Source organism: Octodon degus, unplaced genomic scaffold (assembly GCF_000260255.1).
Source record: "Octodon degus isolate 3935 unplaced genomic scaffold, OctDeg1.0 scaffold00031, whole genome shotgun sequence".
NCBI lineage: Eukaryota > Metazoa > Chordata > Mammalia > Rodentia > Octodontidae > Octodon > Octodon degus.
In genome coordinates, this window is record NW_004524607.1 from 9369572 (window position 1) to 9389296 (window position 19725).

The window sequence follows — 19725 nt, forward strand, 5'->3', positions numbered from 1 at the left end:
ATATATATATAGTTACTGGATGAAAAGCCCTGTAGTGCTTCCCAGGTTCCAAGCAAAGAATTAGGCAGAAAAAGCAGCAGAAGTAATTTATTGAGGCACGCAGGAAATACACTGCATGGGACAAAAGGAGTCAGTGAATAAACTTACAACCCCCAAGATAAAGGAATGGAGTTGTTGTATCCAAAATTTCTGGATTATCTCTTTCATGCAAATAAAATTGCATCAGGAAAATCATCCTATCAGTTACTTGGTATCATGCCATGTATAAACTGTCCTATCAAAAAAACTCTTTTGGCTTCGTGCCACATGTAAAGAAAAGAGCATAAATGTGTTTTGAATGACTAGGCCCATATGGAAATAAAGACTCAAAAAGAGCTATCTCTCTGGGCTGGAGAGATAGGTTGGCAGTCTAAGCGCCAGCCAGGCAAGCATAAGGACCAGGATTTGATCAATGGTACTGCATGCTGGGCCAGCCCCAGTACCCCAGGTGCACCCTGTTGGCCACCAAAACTAGGTGTGGTGGCACAGGCCTGTAATCCCAGTGCTGGAGAGGCTGAGAGAGGAGGATCACTATGAGTCTGAGCTATGTCGAAAGACCCTGTACCAAATAAATTTTTTTAAAAAGAACATCTTCTGATTGACCCTGTGAACAGCATCAGATTTAAATGAAAGATTGAAAATAGCCAAGTTTCTGATTGGTCCAATATTATACATTTCTGATTGGTTCTGTGTTACAGAGATGATGGTATCAGGGTGTTGGGACTGTGACTCAACTTGTTGCCATCTTGCAGGGAGGCATGATCTTACATGACTGTGCTATTTAATTTAGCTGCATTAGAGAAATTATTATTTCTCCTGGCCAAAAATACCTTCCTCCATCCCTAAACTGACCTATCTTTTTAAATAGGACTTGGCTTAATTTTAAGTGTCAGAGACTGTTATGGTTTGAATCTGAAATGTCCCTCCAAAGTCTCATGTATTCACAGGTGGGGCTTTCAGAAAATGATTGGATCATAAAGGCTCTAACTTTTTCAGTGGCTTAAGCCCTTACTAAGATTGTAATCTGATGGCCTTGCTGGGAGGTGATGGAAATAGGAGGTGGGGCCTACATATGCAGATTACAAGCATATGAACTTCAGGACTCTTTCTCGCCATTGTCCCATCCTCTGGCTCTTTCCCCCTCTGTCTACTTCCTGGATACCAAGAGGTGAGCAGTTCTCGTCTACCAGGCCCATCTACCACGATATCCTCCCTCATCTCAAGCCCAAGGTAATGGAACCAGCCAGCTATTTCAGAATGAACCCTCTGAAACTGTGAGCCAAAACTAAATCTCTCCTCCTCTCAGTATTTGGCCACAGCAATGCAAAGACGATTAACACAGAGCTTAAAATGTGCTCAGACCATGTTTGGTGAGGCCAGTGTCTCAGTTACTTTTCTCACTTCTGGGGCAAAACACCTGACACAAGTTAAAGGAGGAAAGGTTTATTTTAGCTCCTAGTTTGTAGAGGTTTCAGTCTATGATCAGCTGGCTCCAAGGCAAGGTGACGTGGCAGAAGGGAAATAGTCCACGACAGAGCAAGAAAGAGACAGGAAGCAGTCATAGCAGTAAACCTCCCCTTCCCTTTCTTTCCATCCAGGCTAAAATCCTATTGGTTGGTGACACCCATCCCTAAGTGGGCTTTCCTATTATCCACACTCAGAACTATGATAAACCAATCAGTGGACTTATTTAGTCATACCTTTTTTTATTTTATTTATTTTTGTATTTTAGTACAGGATCTATAGGATCTCACTATGTAAATCAGACTTGTAGCGATCCGTCTGTGTTCAGCCTCCCAAGAGCTGGGATTACAGGAACGCACCACCATGACCAGCCTCTAGTCATACCCTTAATCCACATTCACACACCCTAGATCTCAGCCACCTCTTAAAAGCCCCACTTATGGACACATGAGGCTTTGGGAGAACATCTAGACACAAGCCAGAACACCCAAGCTAGTGCTTAGTAAATCTTCTGGTGTGTGATACTGAGTACCGGACCAACTATTAAATAAAAACAGCCTTTCATTATTATTGTTGTTGCTAAGTAGTGGACTACCTCCCCTGGGGGAGAAATATCCAAGAGGAAAATAGCTGAACCCAAATCCTTATGAAAAGAATAATCTATATTCATTTATGGCTGTCTAAACTAAACCCCTTCCTATGATGGTAGAGCTAAAAATCAGTCCTACCAGTGGATTCTGTAGGGCAGGGTTAAACAGCAAGTGCCTTAAACAGACAGCTGGAGCAAGGGCATGGAATAGGGCAGCAACCCACATTCTTAAAAGAAATAGAAAAAATAAACAAAGTACAGTTAACCATGAAAAGTCATGCGAGCCAAAAGTAGTTTGCAAAGTTATCACACCAAGCTGGGGTGATAAGAATGAGTTCACCAGGGAATTTTCTAAATCTAATGTTCCCCTCTCTGCCTCTGGCTTAAATTTGCTACGCTGAGGCAGAGATATAGCAAATGCTTAGAAATAGACAGAAATAGCCTTTGTTACAAGTGGCACCATAATGCTGTTCAAGGACATTTAACACGGCTGATTATATGAGAGGTGTCCTAGAATCTGAGGGTGAAAGGCTATCTATTTTCACCCAGCAGATGTTACACGAGAGAACAATTTTGAGAAGCGGTGTATCTCTCTGAACCAAGTCACTCAGGGGATTCAAACCAGAAAATTGGGGAGTAGGTTATTGCAGCTAAGATTTGTTAACCTAATTTCACCTTTTAAAATAGACATGTAAGTATTAAACACTAATAGGTTTAATAACCTTATTAAATCCATTACTCACAAGTTACATGTGATATAATTGTAGATGATTGGCCTTGTTATATTTATGCTTTGCCAAATGAATACTTAAACAGAAGTGGTCATCTGACATTGGGTGTGGCTGATGGACTGAGATAGAATCACTATCAGCCATTCTCCAAGTGTGGCCCATGCATCTCTAGGGGTGTCTCTACGGCCCTCTCAGGGGGTCCATAAGTTACAAGCTATGCGTGCAGCAAAACTGAACAGTATTGGCCTTTTCACCATATAGCCATTTGTACTGTAGAACAAAAAAGTACAGTATAGCCCTGCAAAATTAGTTTAGAGTTCACGGGCCTCAGTCTTCCTGGATTTTTCCTTAGAACCTAACTAGTAATTGTTCACAGAAACCCTCTCAAAGGCCTGGCCAAATAGCTTGGCGGATTAAAGCACCTGTAAGCAGGCCCAGGGCCCAGGGTTTGATCCCCGGGCTTGCTGTGCTGCCCTCTCCCACGCCCCCCGGGGGTGCCCCAAGACAGCAATTGAGACTGGGTGTGGTGGTGCACGCCTGTAATCCCAGCTCTTGGGAGGCTGTAAACAGGTGGATAACTACGAGTCCAATCTAGTAGTGAGACCCTGAACACCTTGTAGACCTTCCCTAAAATACACATACAAAAAAAGAAACCCTCTCAACTTCACAGAAAACACAGGTATCCCCATAATATTGTTTGGCGCCTGAGGGCAGGGAGGCGGGGTTACAAGTAGCCAATCTGAGAGTGTTATTCGGGTCTCCTCGCTACGGACTGGCTGCAGCCCTGTAACCTACCTCAAGTAGAAGCACCAGCATTCCCGAATCACAAGTCGCTATGCTACGTGTAGCTATCCCAAGGGTTCTCAGTTTTGTTTTTGTTAAAGCCCTAGAATCCCTAAGATGTGCCAAAACATCCTGAACCTTCTAAGGTTTTATTGACACAGTATTTTATGAAATTAAATTACGTAACTTGAGAGCTTGTTTGGAGGTTCTAGCAGGGGAGCGCAGCTACTCGTACACCCCTGACCGAGGAACGGTCCTCCTCTATCGGGGTGGTCGTCCTCTTCAACCGAGCGCGCAGCTTCGGAAAGAACGCACATGGATCATTGAGGGAAGAAGGGGACACCCGCCTAGCCAGCCAGATCAGCCGAATCAACCCTGGAGATCAGTGGGGTGACAGATGTCGCAGCCAGATCGCCCTCACATTCTAAATTATATAACTGTGGGAAACAGAGCACATTTAGGTCTGAAACTATAAAAATAGGCATTTGGAGGCATTTTTCTGACCATAGCTGAAATTCACAGGTTTTCAGGAGTCACAGTGCTCTAAGAAACATAATCCTGTGAATTTTGTTGGTCCACTATAGTAATAGAGAGAACTTCTAACACTGCATGTAACAAAGCCTGGACATAAACTATGTTAGCAATTGTGGCTGCTTCACTCTGTGACTCTTAGCTTCAAACTGGAGGTGTTCCCTCCCCTATAAATGTAACTTAGGCCATAGTCCCAACACTCTGGGAGGCTGAGGCAGGAGGGTCTGTATAAGAAATAAAAAGGAGAGACAGAAAGACTTGCAACAGGGACAGGCTTTAAGATCTAGAGCTGAGCGATGTTGCTGGCTCTGAGATGCCAGAACAGCAGCTCTCTTACCGAGTTAGCGGTCTATATGGAGTAGTTAGGGTAGCAGAGAATAGGGAATCTGGAAACTCACTGTTCTGGGATCCGCTCACCTTTCTTAGTCTGTGGTCAGTTGGTCCTTATTATGCTTTCACTCTTTCATGATTCTTCTGGCCCCAAGGGCCTCCAGTCTGGAATGGTCTGTTCTGTGTGCTGGAGCTGGATCAGGCCGGTTAACTGGGGTAGTCATATTGTGATGAGCTAAGAGAATGTGGAAAGGGGTCAGAACTCGTGGGAAGATGGCCTTCAGACTTCACCTCTCGATCACAAATTCAAGCCCAACCCCGCATTTTAGCAACTTAGATGAGCAAGATAAGCCCTAATTCAGAATAAAAAATACAAAAGGAAATCTGGAGATGTAGGTCAGGGGAAAGGCTCTGGGTTTAATTACCAGTAATGGAAAAGAAGCTACCTATGAGATGGGGAAAAACCCTAATTTTATTAAACTCAAGTACTTGATTCTAAGTAATTTAATCTGATGAAATGCAAAGTAATCACTGAGCATTTCTGCCCCATAAGGCAGTATTAACAGAGCACACTGTTGGTCCTAAGGAGAGGCCCTGGCATAGGTGAGCTGAGCACTGAATTCACTTTTCATAAAACATCATGCAATGATTTGTGATTCTTCTACCTTAGATATATGGCAGGATTATTTAGAATGATTAAAATGAGATTGTTGCTTCAAGAATAATAAGTGACAGTGTGGCTGGCCAGATAACTCAGCAGACTAAAGTGCCTGCTCAGGCAGATGGAGGGACCAGGGATCAATCCCCAGTGTGCTGTGCCAGCCCCACCACCCAGAGACCACTGAGACTGGGCATGGGAGCACGTGCCTGTAATCCCAGCACTTGGCTGAAAACAAGAGGATCACAACAAGTCTGATCTCTGTAGTGAGACTCTGTAGACCCTGTATTAAAAACATAAAGATAAATGAATAAATAAATAAGTGACAACGATGGCTGCTAATCATAAAATTTGAGTTTCAAAGAAAAATCTGAATTCTGGAAAATCTGTGTCTTATACTCAGAACTTGATGCTTTTCTAACACTCAAAGACTTTTCCAAGGATATCACAGCAATGTTAGCAAATGCAGTTGTTCATTCTTATATCACAAGATGTACCAATATTTAGAATAGCTACAAAACTTAGTGAGCCGGTATACTTCTGCATAGCTAATGTGACACATAAAATCATGCTTGGGTAAAAGGTTCATTCAAGATGTAAGTCAAACATCAAATATTAAAATGCACTTGAACATAGCAAGCTGCAAAAAATTCACTGATGTAATTTCAGATTGCAGTTTGCAACTAATCAAACTTTAAGATGCTACCACTTGTTGAGTTTGAGTATAGAATCAAAGAAGGCATTCATATACATCTCAAAAGCATATTAAAAGGCTACTTCCCCCAACTACATACTATAGAGACTCACAACAGTACAAAACAATGGAGGGGAAAATATTTTTTCAGAAAAAAATTTATGCTAACAGGTAAATCACCCATTATTTTCCTTTAATGTGAATTGATAATTACTATCATTCAAGTTTCTTCATTTGAATTTCTACTATGATAACATTGATAAGCTCAACTCATAAATGAAAGCTTGCTGGAGTCCTCAATTGCTTTAGGATTCCAAAGTGGTTCTGAGGTCAGAAGTTTAAGAACCTGTATTCTAAGGAGCATTAAAAAAAAGAATGCTGCCAAGGACAGAGGTGGGGTGTCCACCTTCAGGGATGGGGAAAGAGAAGAATGAGAAGGAACAGAAAACTGCAAGAGCTCGGAGCTCTGGGGCCAAGGAGATGCGCCATCCACAAGCCTGATGCCGCTAGAGGCACCGGAAGGTGAGAGCTGAGGAAGCGGATATGGGCATGAAGATGTTGGTCATGGGGAAACGTGGACTGGCCCTGTAACAGGAGAAGTCAGGAGCCCAGATGGAGAGGATTAGGTGGGCTCAGGTAAGTCTTCTAATGAGCTCTGATACCCGAGAAAGGAGTGAGAGGTGGAAGGTTATAATGGACCAGAAAGACTTTCCCTTAGGTGAGAAATCCTACAGCACTCGTACAGTGACGAGATGATCAGAAGGAATGAGGACAGAATATGGCCCTAGCAAAGACAAGAAGGCCTGGGCCTAGGCCACCCAGTCACACAGGCACTGCCCCAGGGAGCCCTCTGTCGATTCTGGGGCTTCTGGGGTGAGGGGTTCTCCCCACCACATACTCTCCTATCTTTCTTCCTGCAAGAACTTTCCTCTACCACTACTTATTTTTAAACTGTTGCTTTTAATTACTGGAAATATGACTCTCTGTTTTACAAAAAAAAAAAAAATTGATGCATGTAAAGTGTGCTCATCTCTTCCCCATTCCTGTGACCAAACTCCTGACGCCAGCAACTTAAAGCAGGAGAGGTTTATCACGGCTCTCGATGTCAGAAGATTCGTCCCACAGGCAGAAACTTTATGGAGGAAGGACTTGGTGGAACAAAGCTGCTCGGTTCACGGTAGGCAGGAAGCAGGCAGAGCAGGGGAGCAGAAGGGTCAGACCAGACCCAGTGCTCCACAACCCCTCCAGATGCCTGCAGCGGCGTGCCCTGCCAGCCTGCTAGAGGTTTCCTAATCCAGTCAATTTGACATGTCATGGTTAATGGTTAGAGACGTTCAAAACTTGTTTCCAGTTTCCTATTCCCAATAATACTATAATGAATATTCCACTCTCCTCTCTCTCTCTCTCTCTCTCTCTCTCTCTCTCTCTCTCTCTCTCTCTACCTGTCTCTGTAAAGATTTCATTGACAGAAAGAATCACTGAATAAAAATAAGTCTTAATAGACTTAATTTCTATAAGTCCTCCAAATGGGCTGTATTAATTTACACATACACAATTAGTGTATGAGAATATTTATTTCCCTATTTCCCTACATCCTGACCAATACTGAATATTGTCCACCTTTTAAATATTTTTCTAGTGTAATATTTCATGGTTGATTTAACTTGCACCCTCATACTACTAGGAAGCACGTCTTCAAGGGCATCTACCCTCAACTTTGTGCTCTTCAGTCACCTCTTCCCATGCGCCCACCCCCACTGCTCAAGGGCCAGTCTCCCTAGAGACTCCTTCTACTCACTCCCTGCTAAGGAGGTGATTCGCTGCTGAGCTCCTACTCTCTCTTTCAATTCCAGTGTCACCCATTTATCATCATTCTCTAGTCATTGTCATTCCCTCCATCTGCCCTGCACTCCAGCTCTGAGCATCCTGACCATAGCAGCCAGGCGATTTCCCTTTGTAGCCCTGGAGCCTGGCACAATTTGTGGCACGTAGCAGGTGCCCAACAAAGGAACTGCTGAACCAGTCCGTCACATCACCCCACATCTGTAGAGTGCTTTATGAGGTACAGACCTCCTTGATACGCATTTTCTCAGATTGCCCAAATCAAATCCAATTTGCAGGAACCTACAATTTGGTAGAAATGGAAGGAACAAGGGAGAGGAGTATAAGCAGCGTGAATTAAATCACCAGCTGCCTGATGCGATGTGCGTACAAGGAAATCACCATAACTTAAACCCTAGACTACTCAGTGTGTCCTATAATCAATATTCTGTGATTAATCATCCAAATTCATTAAAATATTTCATCATACCATCAATGCTAAAATATTAATCACACAACCAACAAATTAAAGCAAATGAATGGAAAGAAAAATTATTAATTCAGTAGCCATGTACAAAGAACAAAACAATGGGAAGATTTGCTAACAAGTAAATTTGATCAATAATAGATCAATCAAGCCTCCATGTGAATTTTTAAGCAGAATGGCGTGACTTTTGCAACCTCAGCTGATTAAAGTAAATGAACACCGTCCAAATTTCTCTAGTAGAATTTATATAACAAACAAGACATTATTTTAGGTTATTTCAGTGTTCAAACACAGATCACAGGTAATCCATCAATTTCTTCAAAAATTACTTTGTGGACTACTGGCTCCACAAGATTTAAAAGGTGTTATACACATTTTTTTAAAAAATTCTTTAAGTCAAATGGGTTTTCTAAAAGCTAGTTTAAATAAAGAGAAAGAAGTTTAATCAGTGTGAGGCTTACCAGTCTTTAATAATGCAAAGCCAGAAAAGCTTTGTATAGCTCCTGCTCCCAGAAAAAAAAAAAAAGGTAAGACACTGTCTTAGTACATTTTTGCTGCTATTCTGGCATATTTTCTAAACTTACTTGAACACAGTGTTATGTGGAATCTATATATGTGTTTTATGAAGATTGGTCTTAGAGAATCCTTTGAGAAATGGTGTTAGATTAATAAAACAATCTTCTGTTTCAGCTGATCTTTTCAGATTTATAAGCATCCATAGCCTTAAATCTCCCAGTTTTATTGCATTTTAATCTTCATTCAAGTATATTGGCCTAGAATCAAATTGGGACTGGGAAGAGCTAGGATGGAGAGTTATAACCACTCCAAGCCTCTTAGGAAGAGGTTAACCCGGCAGGTATGCAGCCTGTCAGTGTCCAGTAGATCATGAATCATTGAGCACAATGCCCATAGAGTCTATCTCCCCGTACTCTTTCCTCCTCCATATTCAATACTTACCCCGCTTTCCTGATAATCTTTTCAAGTCTGAATCCCCAAGGTCTCCTCCATCTAATCATCTGTATCCCCACATCTCTGCCCCACTGCTGGTTTGTCACAGTGTCCGAGTCCTAATCTGCATGTTTATCCATCTCTGAGTCTGAATCTGGGTTATTCTGCATTGCGATAAACTGGAGCTACAAGGGGCTTTGGAATGCAACTCATATCAAAGAGCTAAAAGAAATTTTAAAAAGCCTTTGATCCACCTCCCTGGTCTCACGCCAGCCTGGCCTCCACCTTCATCAGGAAGAAAACTATCCACATTTTCCTCAAAGCTTCTTAGCAGAAAAAGCCCCTGGACAAAGCCTTGTGGTTTCTAAGTTACCCGACTTTCTCCTCTTCCACTCCCCTTTCCCAATGCTTCACATCAAACATTAAATTCATCTCCCACCCATCCCGCCACTAGCTTTCCACACCCCATCTCTCCCCATGCCTTATTCCCCAGGTGTAACTTAGCAGGGCCCTGGGGTATAGTGCTTTTAGGAATTCAGACATGGCCTAAGAAAATCCACCACAACAGGATCCATCACTATGAATCATACCACACTTGATTTATCCTGAAGACCTCTGACGGGCCACTGCCCTTTGGAAAAACTGTGCTTTCCTCTCTCCAAGTAAATTTATCTCTGAGTCAGTACAAGAAGTGGCCATTTTTCATTTGTAAATCACCCCTTTTAATTTGCCCACATTATTTTTGAGGCCCATTTTTTATTTTGCTTTGTTTTGTTCTCATGAAATTGGGGCTATTAGAAGGTGCTTGTGGGGCCAAGGAGATGGCCCAGTAGAATAAGTGCTTGCTTGGCAAGCACAAGGGCCTGAGTTCAATCCCCAGTTCCAGAAAAAACGAAGGTGCTTACACAAAGTAGGCTTTTTGAGTTATCTGATCCAATGTTGAGGAAACAAGAAGTATTTCTGCATGAGATTTATCTAATTTAAATTTTGGTGCATGAAGTCAAATTTTAACCTGTACCACCTGTTAGACCTGTACTACCTGGGGTCTCCAGTAGATGGCGATAATAAAACTGGAAATTTTACCAGCTACCTCCTGGCCACCTTCCACGATTGAGGATAACGTGCCACTGGGGAAGGTCTGAAGAAAAGGGCTTACAAGTCCTCCTTAGTGCACCCCTCAAAGTACAGAGATGAAGCAGCCGCTGCTACTGCTAGACCACCGCTCCAAAGTCTGTGGCTCAACAAAACCAAAAGGGAGAAATAACCAGGTGTGGTGGACAACTGAGTAGCCAGTTCTAGGCAGAAGGATTGCACGTTTGAACCCAGCCCGGAAATTTAGCCACTTAACAAGATCCTATCTCAAAATAAAAGTGTAAAAAGGGCTGGGATTGTAGCTCAGTCTTGGGCTCAACTGAGACAGAGACAGGGACAGCGACAAAGGCATTCCACTTGAACTCAGATAGAGCCAAAAGAGGGAGACATCTGAGATCAGAGCAGACATTACAGCTTAAATCAATGATGTATTGAGGTCCTTGTGTCCCAGATGTTCCCTTGCTGCAAGACTTCTCAAAATAGTATATCAACTCTATCATATTCTCCAGACTCCTGAGCACTCTGGGAAATTCCTAAACTTTATTATAGAGATTATTTGTTTGGGATGGGGATGAAGGAAAATAAACAGACTAGCTTTAGTATCTTTAGTTATGTGAAACATTAGTATTTTGATTATATGAAATACTTTTAGTGCTTGGCATAAACTTCTAATCCACAAATTGTAGGTGCTATTTCTAGGCAGAAATATTAATGAATTCATCACTAGGAATCACAGCCCCAACATTCTTGTAGTGATGAGTGCGGCTCATGGCATGTATAAGATTACTACCCATACTGTTTACTCTTAGAAGCAAGTCATGAGCAATGCCCCTTTTTGGTGCATAAATTCCATTTTTCAAATTATCAAAAATACCTTTATGGGTAAATACTGGTAACAGTTATTTTCCCAAGGCAAAGTAAATCCCCTTTATTGACCTCGAAATTATTTTAGTATGGAATTCAGCTCTAACGTCCATTTCCCATCTGCTTTTCCAAAATATAATAAAATAGTCAAGGCAGTGGGCATAAACCATGAAGCATATAAAGTATCCACTTCTGGCTTCTGAGTAGGACACCAGATGGAGCATCACGCTTACTTCTCTCCTTTGGGAAACACCTCTCTAGTGACAGTAAATGAGTTTATCCACAAAGACAAGACAACAAGAAGAACCCGGGACACCAGAGCAGAAGGTGACCAATAGTTGGTGCAGAAGAGCTGCACCCCAGTTGGTGATAGGAAGACCACCCACCATCCTGTACGAAATTGCAGAACCCCAAAAGCTCAAAAGATTAACATCTAACAGGAAGGCTGCTGAAGGATTACTAAAAGAAAACAAAAAGCAGTTAGTTCTTCCAATCCCTTCACTCTGTGTAGCTGAGCAACTGTCTCACCGCCCCCTTGTCCTGAAGACTAGAAGCTCATTCCCCAAAGATGCTAAAATCAAGGACCTCTGGGCTAAGAACAGCCAGACATAAATGGGGAAAGGAGCATCCTCCTGAAGCACGTGCCTGTGGAAGCCGAGGACCCTCGCTGTCGGGCAGAGAGCTGGCAATTCAGCAGCAATGTGCTCTCTTGGCAGTAGACTAGAAGGCTGTTCTTCAAGAGGAGATCCAAAAAAAAATGTTTACTGAGAAAGGGCCAGCCTGCTGCCGGACAACCAGCACCAGGCTCAGCAAGCGGCCCAGAGTAGCCCAGACCCCAAGCGGCTGGTTTCCATATCTAAGCACGAACCAACAACCCAACATCATCAGACATCTGCCGGAAGTCAAAGACAAGAGCCATGCAAAACCAAAGAGAAAAAAATGACTTAAAGGAAAATTATGCACTAAGGGCAAAGCTTTTTAGAGAGCTCTGTTAATACCCCTGTAAAATAACTAAGTATATTCAAAAAGATAAAAGAAGATACAACATTCATAACATTCATAAAACAAGAATAAAATTAGAGGAATATTCAAAAAAGAAAAAAGATTATGACTTTTATTTACTGGTGACAGTAAATTATCTTAATAGATGGCTGAAAAGACCAAGTAAAGAATATCACCCAGAAAAAGAGTAAAGAAAGTCTAGAAAGACCCTCTAGGCCTCATAACAGTCCAGAAAAGTCCACGTTTGTAATCCCATGGAAAAGATAGTGGAATTCTAGCAAGTTAATTCCAATCTATCACTTCTAGTGCAATGCATGGTGAGAATAAAGACACTAAGGAATTTTGTAGTTGTGGGAAACCAAGGGGGGTCCTCAGCCCAGCTACAGTGATGGCTACCAAGAACAAAGGCCTCGGCTCAGAGCTAGACCCAGGTTTTATTAGTCAAGAGGACAGCGGATGCATGAGTGGCTGTAGTCGTGGTGGGAGGTCCATGAGTGTCGTGAGCTGGGCTGGGTGAGAGGCCTGAAATCACCTGTGCAATATGCCCAGAGGGAGGAGAGAGAGATGCAGGAAGGGTGACCTGCACAACACAACTCGAGACAGTATCTAGAGTTTTGGGGCCAATGCTTCAGCTTTAATGTGTAATGTTTATACCCTGAAGTGTCATAGCCCCTTACTTGAGGCTCAATACCAGCCAACAGGGTGGCCCACCTAGTCCAGCTCACACATACTTCCTGGAAGCTACAGGTGAGGTAACAATGATCTGTTGCCTTGCTTCAAAGATTACACATCAGCACCATGGCTAGACTCATTTATGCTGCTTAAGGCTAACTGAGGGATAAGGAAATGTTCTGGCCAGTTCCGTGCACATCAGTGCATGGAAATAGGGCCAGGTTTAGCTAAAAGGGAGATCACTGCTCTTCTGTCAAGGAGAGTTGTTCAGGTGGTCCTCTACAACAATAGGAGGCCTGGTGTGATGGTGAACTCCTGGAATCCCAGCACTTGGAAGGATGATGCAGGAGGATCGCTGTAAATTCAAGACTATCCTGGGCTATAAAGTGAGTTCAAGGCCAATCTGAGCTGCACAGTGAAACCCTGTCAAAGAAGAAGGAGGACGAAGAGGAGGATGAGGAGGAGGAGGAGGAGAATAAAGAAGAAGGAGAACGGGAAGAAGAAGAGGGGGACAAATAAGAGAGAAACTAGGAAAAATTAAAAGAAGAGTTTGATAACCCAATATAGAAACAATAGTTGTGGAGGGGGAAACAGGAGAAAAAAAAAGGAATGGGGGCATTATCAATGAAAGAATTTAAGAACATTTCTCAGAACTGCATATAATAGAATGTTTGGTTAGGAGATCCTGTCAAATGTCTAACCCTATGAATGAAAACAGACCCATGTGAACTCTACTGCCTCAACTCTTTTTTTTTTTTTTTTTTTTTAATGCTGGAGATCAAATTCGGGACCTTGTGCTTGCCAGGCATACGCTTATGCCACTGAGCTATATCCCTGGCCCCTGCCATAACATTTTATAGCACTTTGGATACAGTACTACTACAGGCTTCCAAAATATCAAGACACAAAGTAGCTTCAGACTTAAGATCGGAGACTAGGAGTGAGTGGATTTATTCCTTCAACCTTCTCTGGAAAAATCACTTTAAGCTTGAATTCTACAGCCAACTGTTTGGTTAGCGATTTTATAACAAAGTATTCTGAGCTTCAGTGGCTTAACACACAATCATTTTTATTGCATCTCATAATTTTGAAGGTAAGGAATTCAGGAGGGACTTGGATAGCCAATTCTTTTCTCCGCATGACACTCACCTTGGCTACTCAGTGGTATTCAGGCATTGGCCCTGCTGGGCTGGAGAACCTGGACGCCCTCACTTCAAAGATGGTGCCTGGAAAGGATGACTAGCAGATGAAATTCACTGGGCCCTCCTTCCTTTCCATGTAGGGCCTTTTTTTTTCTTCTTTCATTAGATTTTATCTTTCAGTTTGAGGGTTACTAGAGGCCTCAAAGGAGGAAGGGAAAGAAGGAAAAGGAAACGTGGTAGATGTTAAGGTGATGATAATCTAGCCTGTGTGATTCTATAACAACAACAGATTATGCCTTTGTTGAAACTCAGAACATGCAACAGAAAGGGTGAACAGGAGTGTGACCATGGACTTTATTATTCTATCAACATGACTTCTCTAATATGGTAACAAATTTTCTGTATTTAATACAAGATCTTGATAATAGAGAACTTGAGAAGAAGGTATATGAAAGTTCTTTCCATTTGCCATTTTCTGCGCAGTTATTCTGTAAATTTACGTGGGCTTATTAGGCTTTCTCTCCTCTGTAAACCAAGGAATGCCTCTAGTTGTAATCACATCCTGTGTAGCCTTCACGTTGGTATCTTCCATTTAACAATATGCACTCAAAGTTCCCCTGTGCCTTTGTGTGGCTTGTAGCTCATTTCCTTTTATCACTAAGTATCTGGTTGTAGAGACACACTAGTTTGTCCATTTATTTAGCTATGGAAGGACGTCTGGTTTTCAAAATGTTTCCTTCTGTGTGCACAGCAGGGCAGTCACACTAATTGATAGGGTGCCTCAAGGCTCCAATAGGCAAAACTTGCCTAGAGTTTTAAAAGCCAGAGTTATCATTTACCATACCCTGTTAGCCAAAAAAAGTCATAGACCAACCCAGACTCAAAAGTAGAGGTGTAGAGGATGGTGTGGCTGTCTTCAGGCTTCAAGAAGGAAAGCTCCAATGGTCTTCAATAATTTCTTCACCTTTTGTCAGTTTAGTAAACAGCTGTTTCATCACGTTTGGGGCACCACCTTCAAACAAAATAATTCGCTTTATAAAACTCTGCTACAGCCCACTATGGTAGCATTTGCCTTTAATCCCAGAACTGTAGGAGGCGGAGGTACAAGCATTGCAAGTTTAAGCCAAGAGCAGGCAGTTTAGTAAGATTTTATCTCAAAGTAAAAAATGAAAGAAAAAAAAAAGTGGGGCTAAAGCTCAGCATGAAGGCCCTACGGTCCATCCCCAGTACCAAAAAAGTCAATTATTATTACACAGATATATTTCAACCTCTTTTCTTAATAATACATAGCATACCAGGGCTCATAGTTCCTATTCCAGAGATGTTGAACCCAGTTGTGTCCTTTCTAGGAGGATCTGCTGCGCTGGGGGGGAGGATAACAAGTTCAAACTGAGGATCCAGAATAGACATCCACCAAGAAGATAACACTAACAATAAGCTATTTATACATGAGAGCTCACTAAGAGATCATCAAACGACAGAAGATTTGAGGGTAAACTGACAACACATACTTGGAAAATTAGGCAAAGAAACAAAGGCAATCACTGTCTCCCAGAAAATAAAAAGCCACAAAGAAACAGCAATAATAGATCAGTTGTGAATAGCTAAATCCTCCTCTTCCAGAGTAGGGAGTGAATAATGTCAGAGAATGAAAATCAAGAAGTAGCTTTAAAAGCATGCCACTTAGAGATAAGGAGAAAATACTGAAGTTCACCCAATTAAAGTTAAGATGAGTTGCCTCTGGGCGTACAGATATAAGAAAGGGAGGTAAGTATTTATGTACATAAATAAACTGTTTCAATTCATAAAGTTCACCACCTGATGTGATTGTCCAAATTTAACTTTTCATTGAGACTTCCAGCATCCACTCTAATCTTGATCTCCTTTCCCACCTCCTAATCACCTTCTCTTCCATAGGCTTTATCACCTTCTAATATAATTTTCTTACCTAATATTTCATGTTCTTATCTATTTTTTCTACTGCATGTCAGTAATACAAGTGGGAATCTTTATTTTATCCATTTTCTACTGTAACACAAATGCCAAAAGTGAATACTATGGAACATAGTAGGTGCTCAACATCTCTTAAGTTAATTTGTTTGTTTGTTTATTCAATCATTCATTTTGAAATAGTGGTCATTGAACTCAGGGCCTTTGCACTAAGCTACATCCACTACCCTTTTTTTAAATGTATTTATTATTTATTTATTGAGATAGGTTCTCACTTAACTGCCCATGTTGGGCTCAGATTTATGAACTGCTTACCTCAGCCGTCTATAAAACTGGAGTTACAAACTTACACAATGACTGACTAATTAATTTGACTTTTAAACTATAACTATAAGAAGTTTGATTTGAGAAATATAAAAGTATATTTAGATATAAAAAATAATTAACGTATTGCATGTTGGTGTTCTGTTAAGAAATGTTATCATTAGCTTTCTCAGATTTTAAAAAGGATACTTTCAACATGTTCCAAATACCCAGGCATGATGTATACTTACCTTTTTTGAGCACAAGAAGCAGTTGCCAAGTACTGGAATGCAATAATTTTTGGAACAATTTTAAAAAGAGTGATTTTACATAATATTGAGATAAGAACTTACCATACAGAAGAGAAGATAAACTTGAAAAGTAATGGAATGTATGTGTGTTTATTACCCATTAGTTTACATCTAGTCTTATTTCAAAAAGAATTTTAGGAAGTCTATAAAAGTATAGACAACATAACACTACATTACATTTAAATTAAATTAAAATCTTGGCAAAAGAAAATGGAAAAATCAAATATGGAACCAAGAGAAGCCAAAAAATGCTTAAAATGTGTGTAATTATATTTTGATATGCGTATCAAACTTGTCTCTAAGCTCTGTGTCTATTAATAATAGTAACATTAATTAGTCCATTACCTAGAAGTAAGAGAGATCCAACATATGGGTGTCTTAAATAAGAAAATATGTGAGCTTATTTCTCTTACACAAAAAGAAACTTCAGAGATGTGCAGCCTGAGAATAGTACAAGAGTTTGACTGTATCCAGTGCCCAGGGGTCCAGCCTCCTGCAGAATGAGCAGTGAGCTCTACTCTTCCAACATGGACCTTTTCTCCTCAGTCCAAGATGACAGCATTAATCTTATGGATAATGGAACAGAGGAGAAAGGGACAGAAGGAAGCAGGAGTCAGTATTTAGTTGTTTCCTAAGAAACATTATCAAGAATTGCCATTGGATATTTCTAGTTCCATCTTATCCAGAACTTAGTGACAAGGCTGTTCCTAGCTGCAAGAGAATCTGACAATCCAGCCATCATTCTGAACAGGTTTGAATCTTACTCACAACTCTACAACAATGCAGGAAAGGCAGAAGAGATCTGAAAAGACAATAGTGTGTGTAATCAAAAGAACAAAGGCAATGGTCAGATTATAAACATCAGTATTAATAAAGATGAACAATGGCTCAAGAAATTTACTGCATTCCTTGGTAAAAAGATTACAAAGAGACAACTTGAGGGGTCTTCCTAAAAAGAAAAAGGTTGACCTCTTCAACATCACTCTGATATATATATATATATATATATATTTACCTTTTTTAAGCACAGAAGCAGTTTCCAAGTACTGGAATGCAATAAGATTTTTAGAATAGATAGATAGATAGATAGATAGATAGATAGATAGATAGATAGATAGATGGCTTTCCTTTCATGAAAATTATAAGCTTTTGTAAGTTATTAATTGACAATGCCAGGTGTGGCGGTGCTTGCCTGTAATCCCAGAACTGGAGTTGCTGAGGCAGGAAGGTTACTGTGAGCTCAACCTGAGCCTGGGCTACATAGTAAGGCTCTGTCTCCAAACAAAGTTTCTCCAGTTTGGTCCAGTTTAACCCAGGGTGGCCTTTATCCTCCCATTCAACTACTTCAGCATCTCAGGAAAGTCAGGTGACCAACAAGGGTGACCATGCTGAGCTTTGAAGAGATGACTTTTGTTTAAAGAAAAATGTAGACTTTTACAAAGATTATGGGCTGGGAGTGGTGCCACACACGTGTAATGCCAGCACAAAGGAGGCTGAGGCATGAGGAATACTGTGAATTCAAGGCCAGCCTAGGTCTACATAAGTAAGTTCAAGGCCAGCCTATACTACACACCTTGAATCTTTCTCAAAAACCAAAACAAAAAGTGGTTCCTCTGGTCTGTAATCTCAGCACTAGGTACACTGAGGAGGGAAGATCACTACAAGTTCAATGCCAGCCTGGGCTAAAAGTGAGACCCCGTTTGAAAAAAAAAAGCTATAAAATGACATAAACCAATGCACAAAGGAATATATAAGGGGTGAAGGCAATTTTGCACGTGTATAATCAAAACAAAAGTTTCACCCTGTCTTGGTAGATCCAGCCATAGTCCCAATAGGAGGGAGCCTGAGGCAGGAGAATCTAGAGTTCAAGGCCAGCCTGGGCTATATACTGAGTTGAAATCCAGCTGAGCAGTAGAACAAGACATTGGTTAAACACCTATCACATCCTAAACCTGTTCGTTTGAAGAGACACAAGTCGCAGAATCCACGGTTCCATCTGCAGCCTCTGTGTCCACAGCACACTGGCAGAGGATGGGTAGGTGCGGCATGCTTGCGAGGACCAGGACTTATCAGGTGCATGCACAGTTGACAGTGACAGTGCTCTGGGAATCCAGGCAGGACTGCATCTCCTGGATGCTCCAGACCCGAGCCCATTCTGACTGTTAATGCAACCCATTTCACAGAACTGCTTAGAGCTCCCAATAACTCACCACAGTTCAGAGAAAACATATCAGAAATCAGCTATGATTTTCTAAATTCATTTTCACTGTAGTTGTCAAAATCATGCCAAAAAATGTCTCTGCAGGCCTCCTCACTGAATATCTTGACATTAAGTAGATACAAATGTATTTGTTTCAGGATGGGAGAAAGGTCTATTTACCTTCGTTTACGGAAATGGAACCGCTGCAACCACAGGGATTACCAGAACATTTCAAGAAACGGTAGGTGGCTTTCCAAGGAAGCCTTCACCAAAGTGCCTATAATGGTTGATTCTGTTGGGTAAGAATTAACTTTAAAAAGTAAGATAACAGGGGCTGGGGAGATGGCTCAGTAGAGTAAGCGCTTCCCTGGCAAGTGCAAGGGCCTGAGTTCAATCCCCAGTTCTGCCAAAAAAAAAATGTTTAAATAAAATAAAAGTAAGGTCACAAAGACCAGGGTAAAGTGAACAGTGTCCCTTCCAACACCATTTGGGGTGCAAGCGCCCTGATCCTAGGCAATGTAGATATGGCACCAGACACAGGCGCGGGGAAGATCGAGAGTGCAGCCTAGTCCCCAACAGCAGCATCTAGCAAGGCCACCATGCAAGCTATCCAGGGCTTGGGAACCCAGACCTCAATGAGCGTTAGCTGACCAAGAGCTGAGCCAAAACCAGTCATTGCTACAGCCGTGCCATCCCCCGTGGGCCAAATGCCTGCTGTGGTTGAAGTCGGAAGCTTTCCCTGTGTGGGTTTTGGCCTCCTACCTTGGACCTGCAGGTGGGCTGCTGGCCCAGAATTTTGATGATACTCCTGTTTGACAAACAACAGGGGGGCTGATGCCTAATGAATCCCCAAGTGATGTTTTGTGACACCGTCATGCGGAGATAGCAAACACAGTGTGCGTTGCCACTCCACCTTCCCAAGCCTGGAGAGCATATGAGTAATCTGCCTCGGCAGTGCTGCTGGCCACCCCCAGTCTGCCTCAGTGATTCCCACACCACAGCACGTCTGAGAATCAGCAGCAGTCAATTAGCCTTGGCACATGACGCTAAACCTATCTGCTATCCGTGTGCCCTCTCTAATTAACTAAAGATGTGAAGGAACTTTCCGAGCAGC

At 41.8% G+C, this 19725-nt stretch overlaps 1 protein-coding gene across 6 annotated transcripts in view; it reads left to right on the forward strand.

Moving 5' to 3' along the window:
- Aoah (acyloxyacyl hydrolase) overlaps positions 1-19725 on the forward strand; it is a 237719-nt gene that overhangs the window by 157270 nt on the left and 60724 nt on the right. For all 6 annotated transcript variants that reach the window (XM_023713541.1, XM_023713543.1, XM_023713542.1 and 3 more), the window contains one exon: positions 18770-18852. In XM_023713541.1, coding sequence (XP_023569309.1) covers positions 18770-18852 — 83 coding nt within the window. The remainder of the gene's footprint in view (positions 1-18769; positions 18853-19725) is intronic.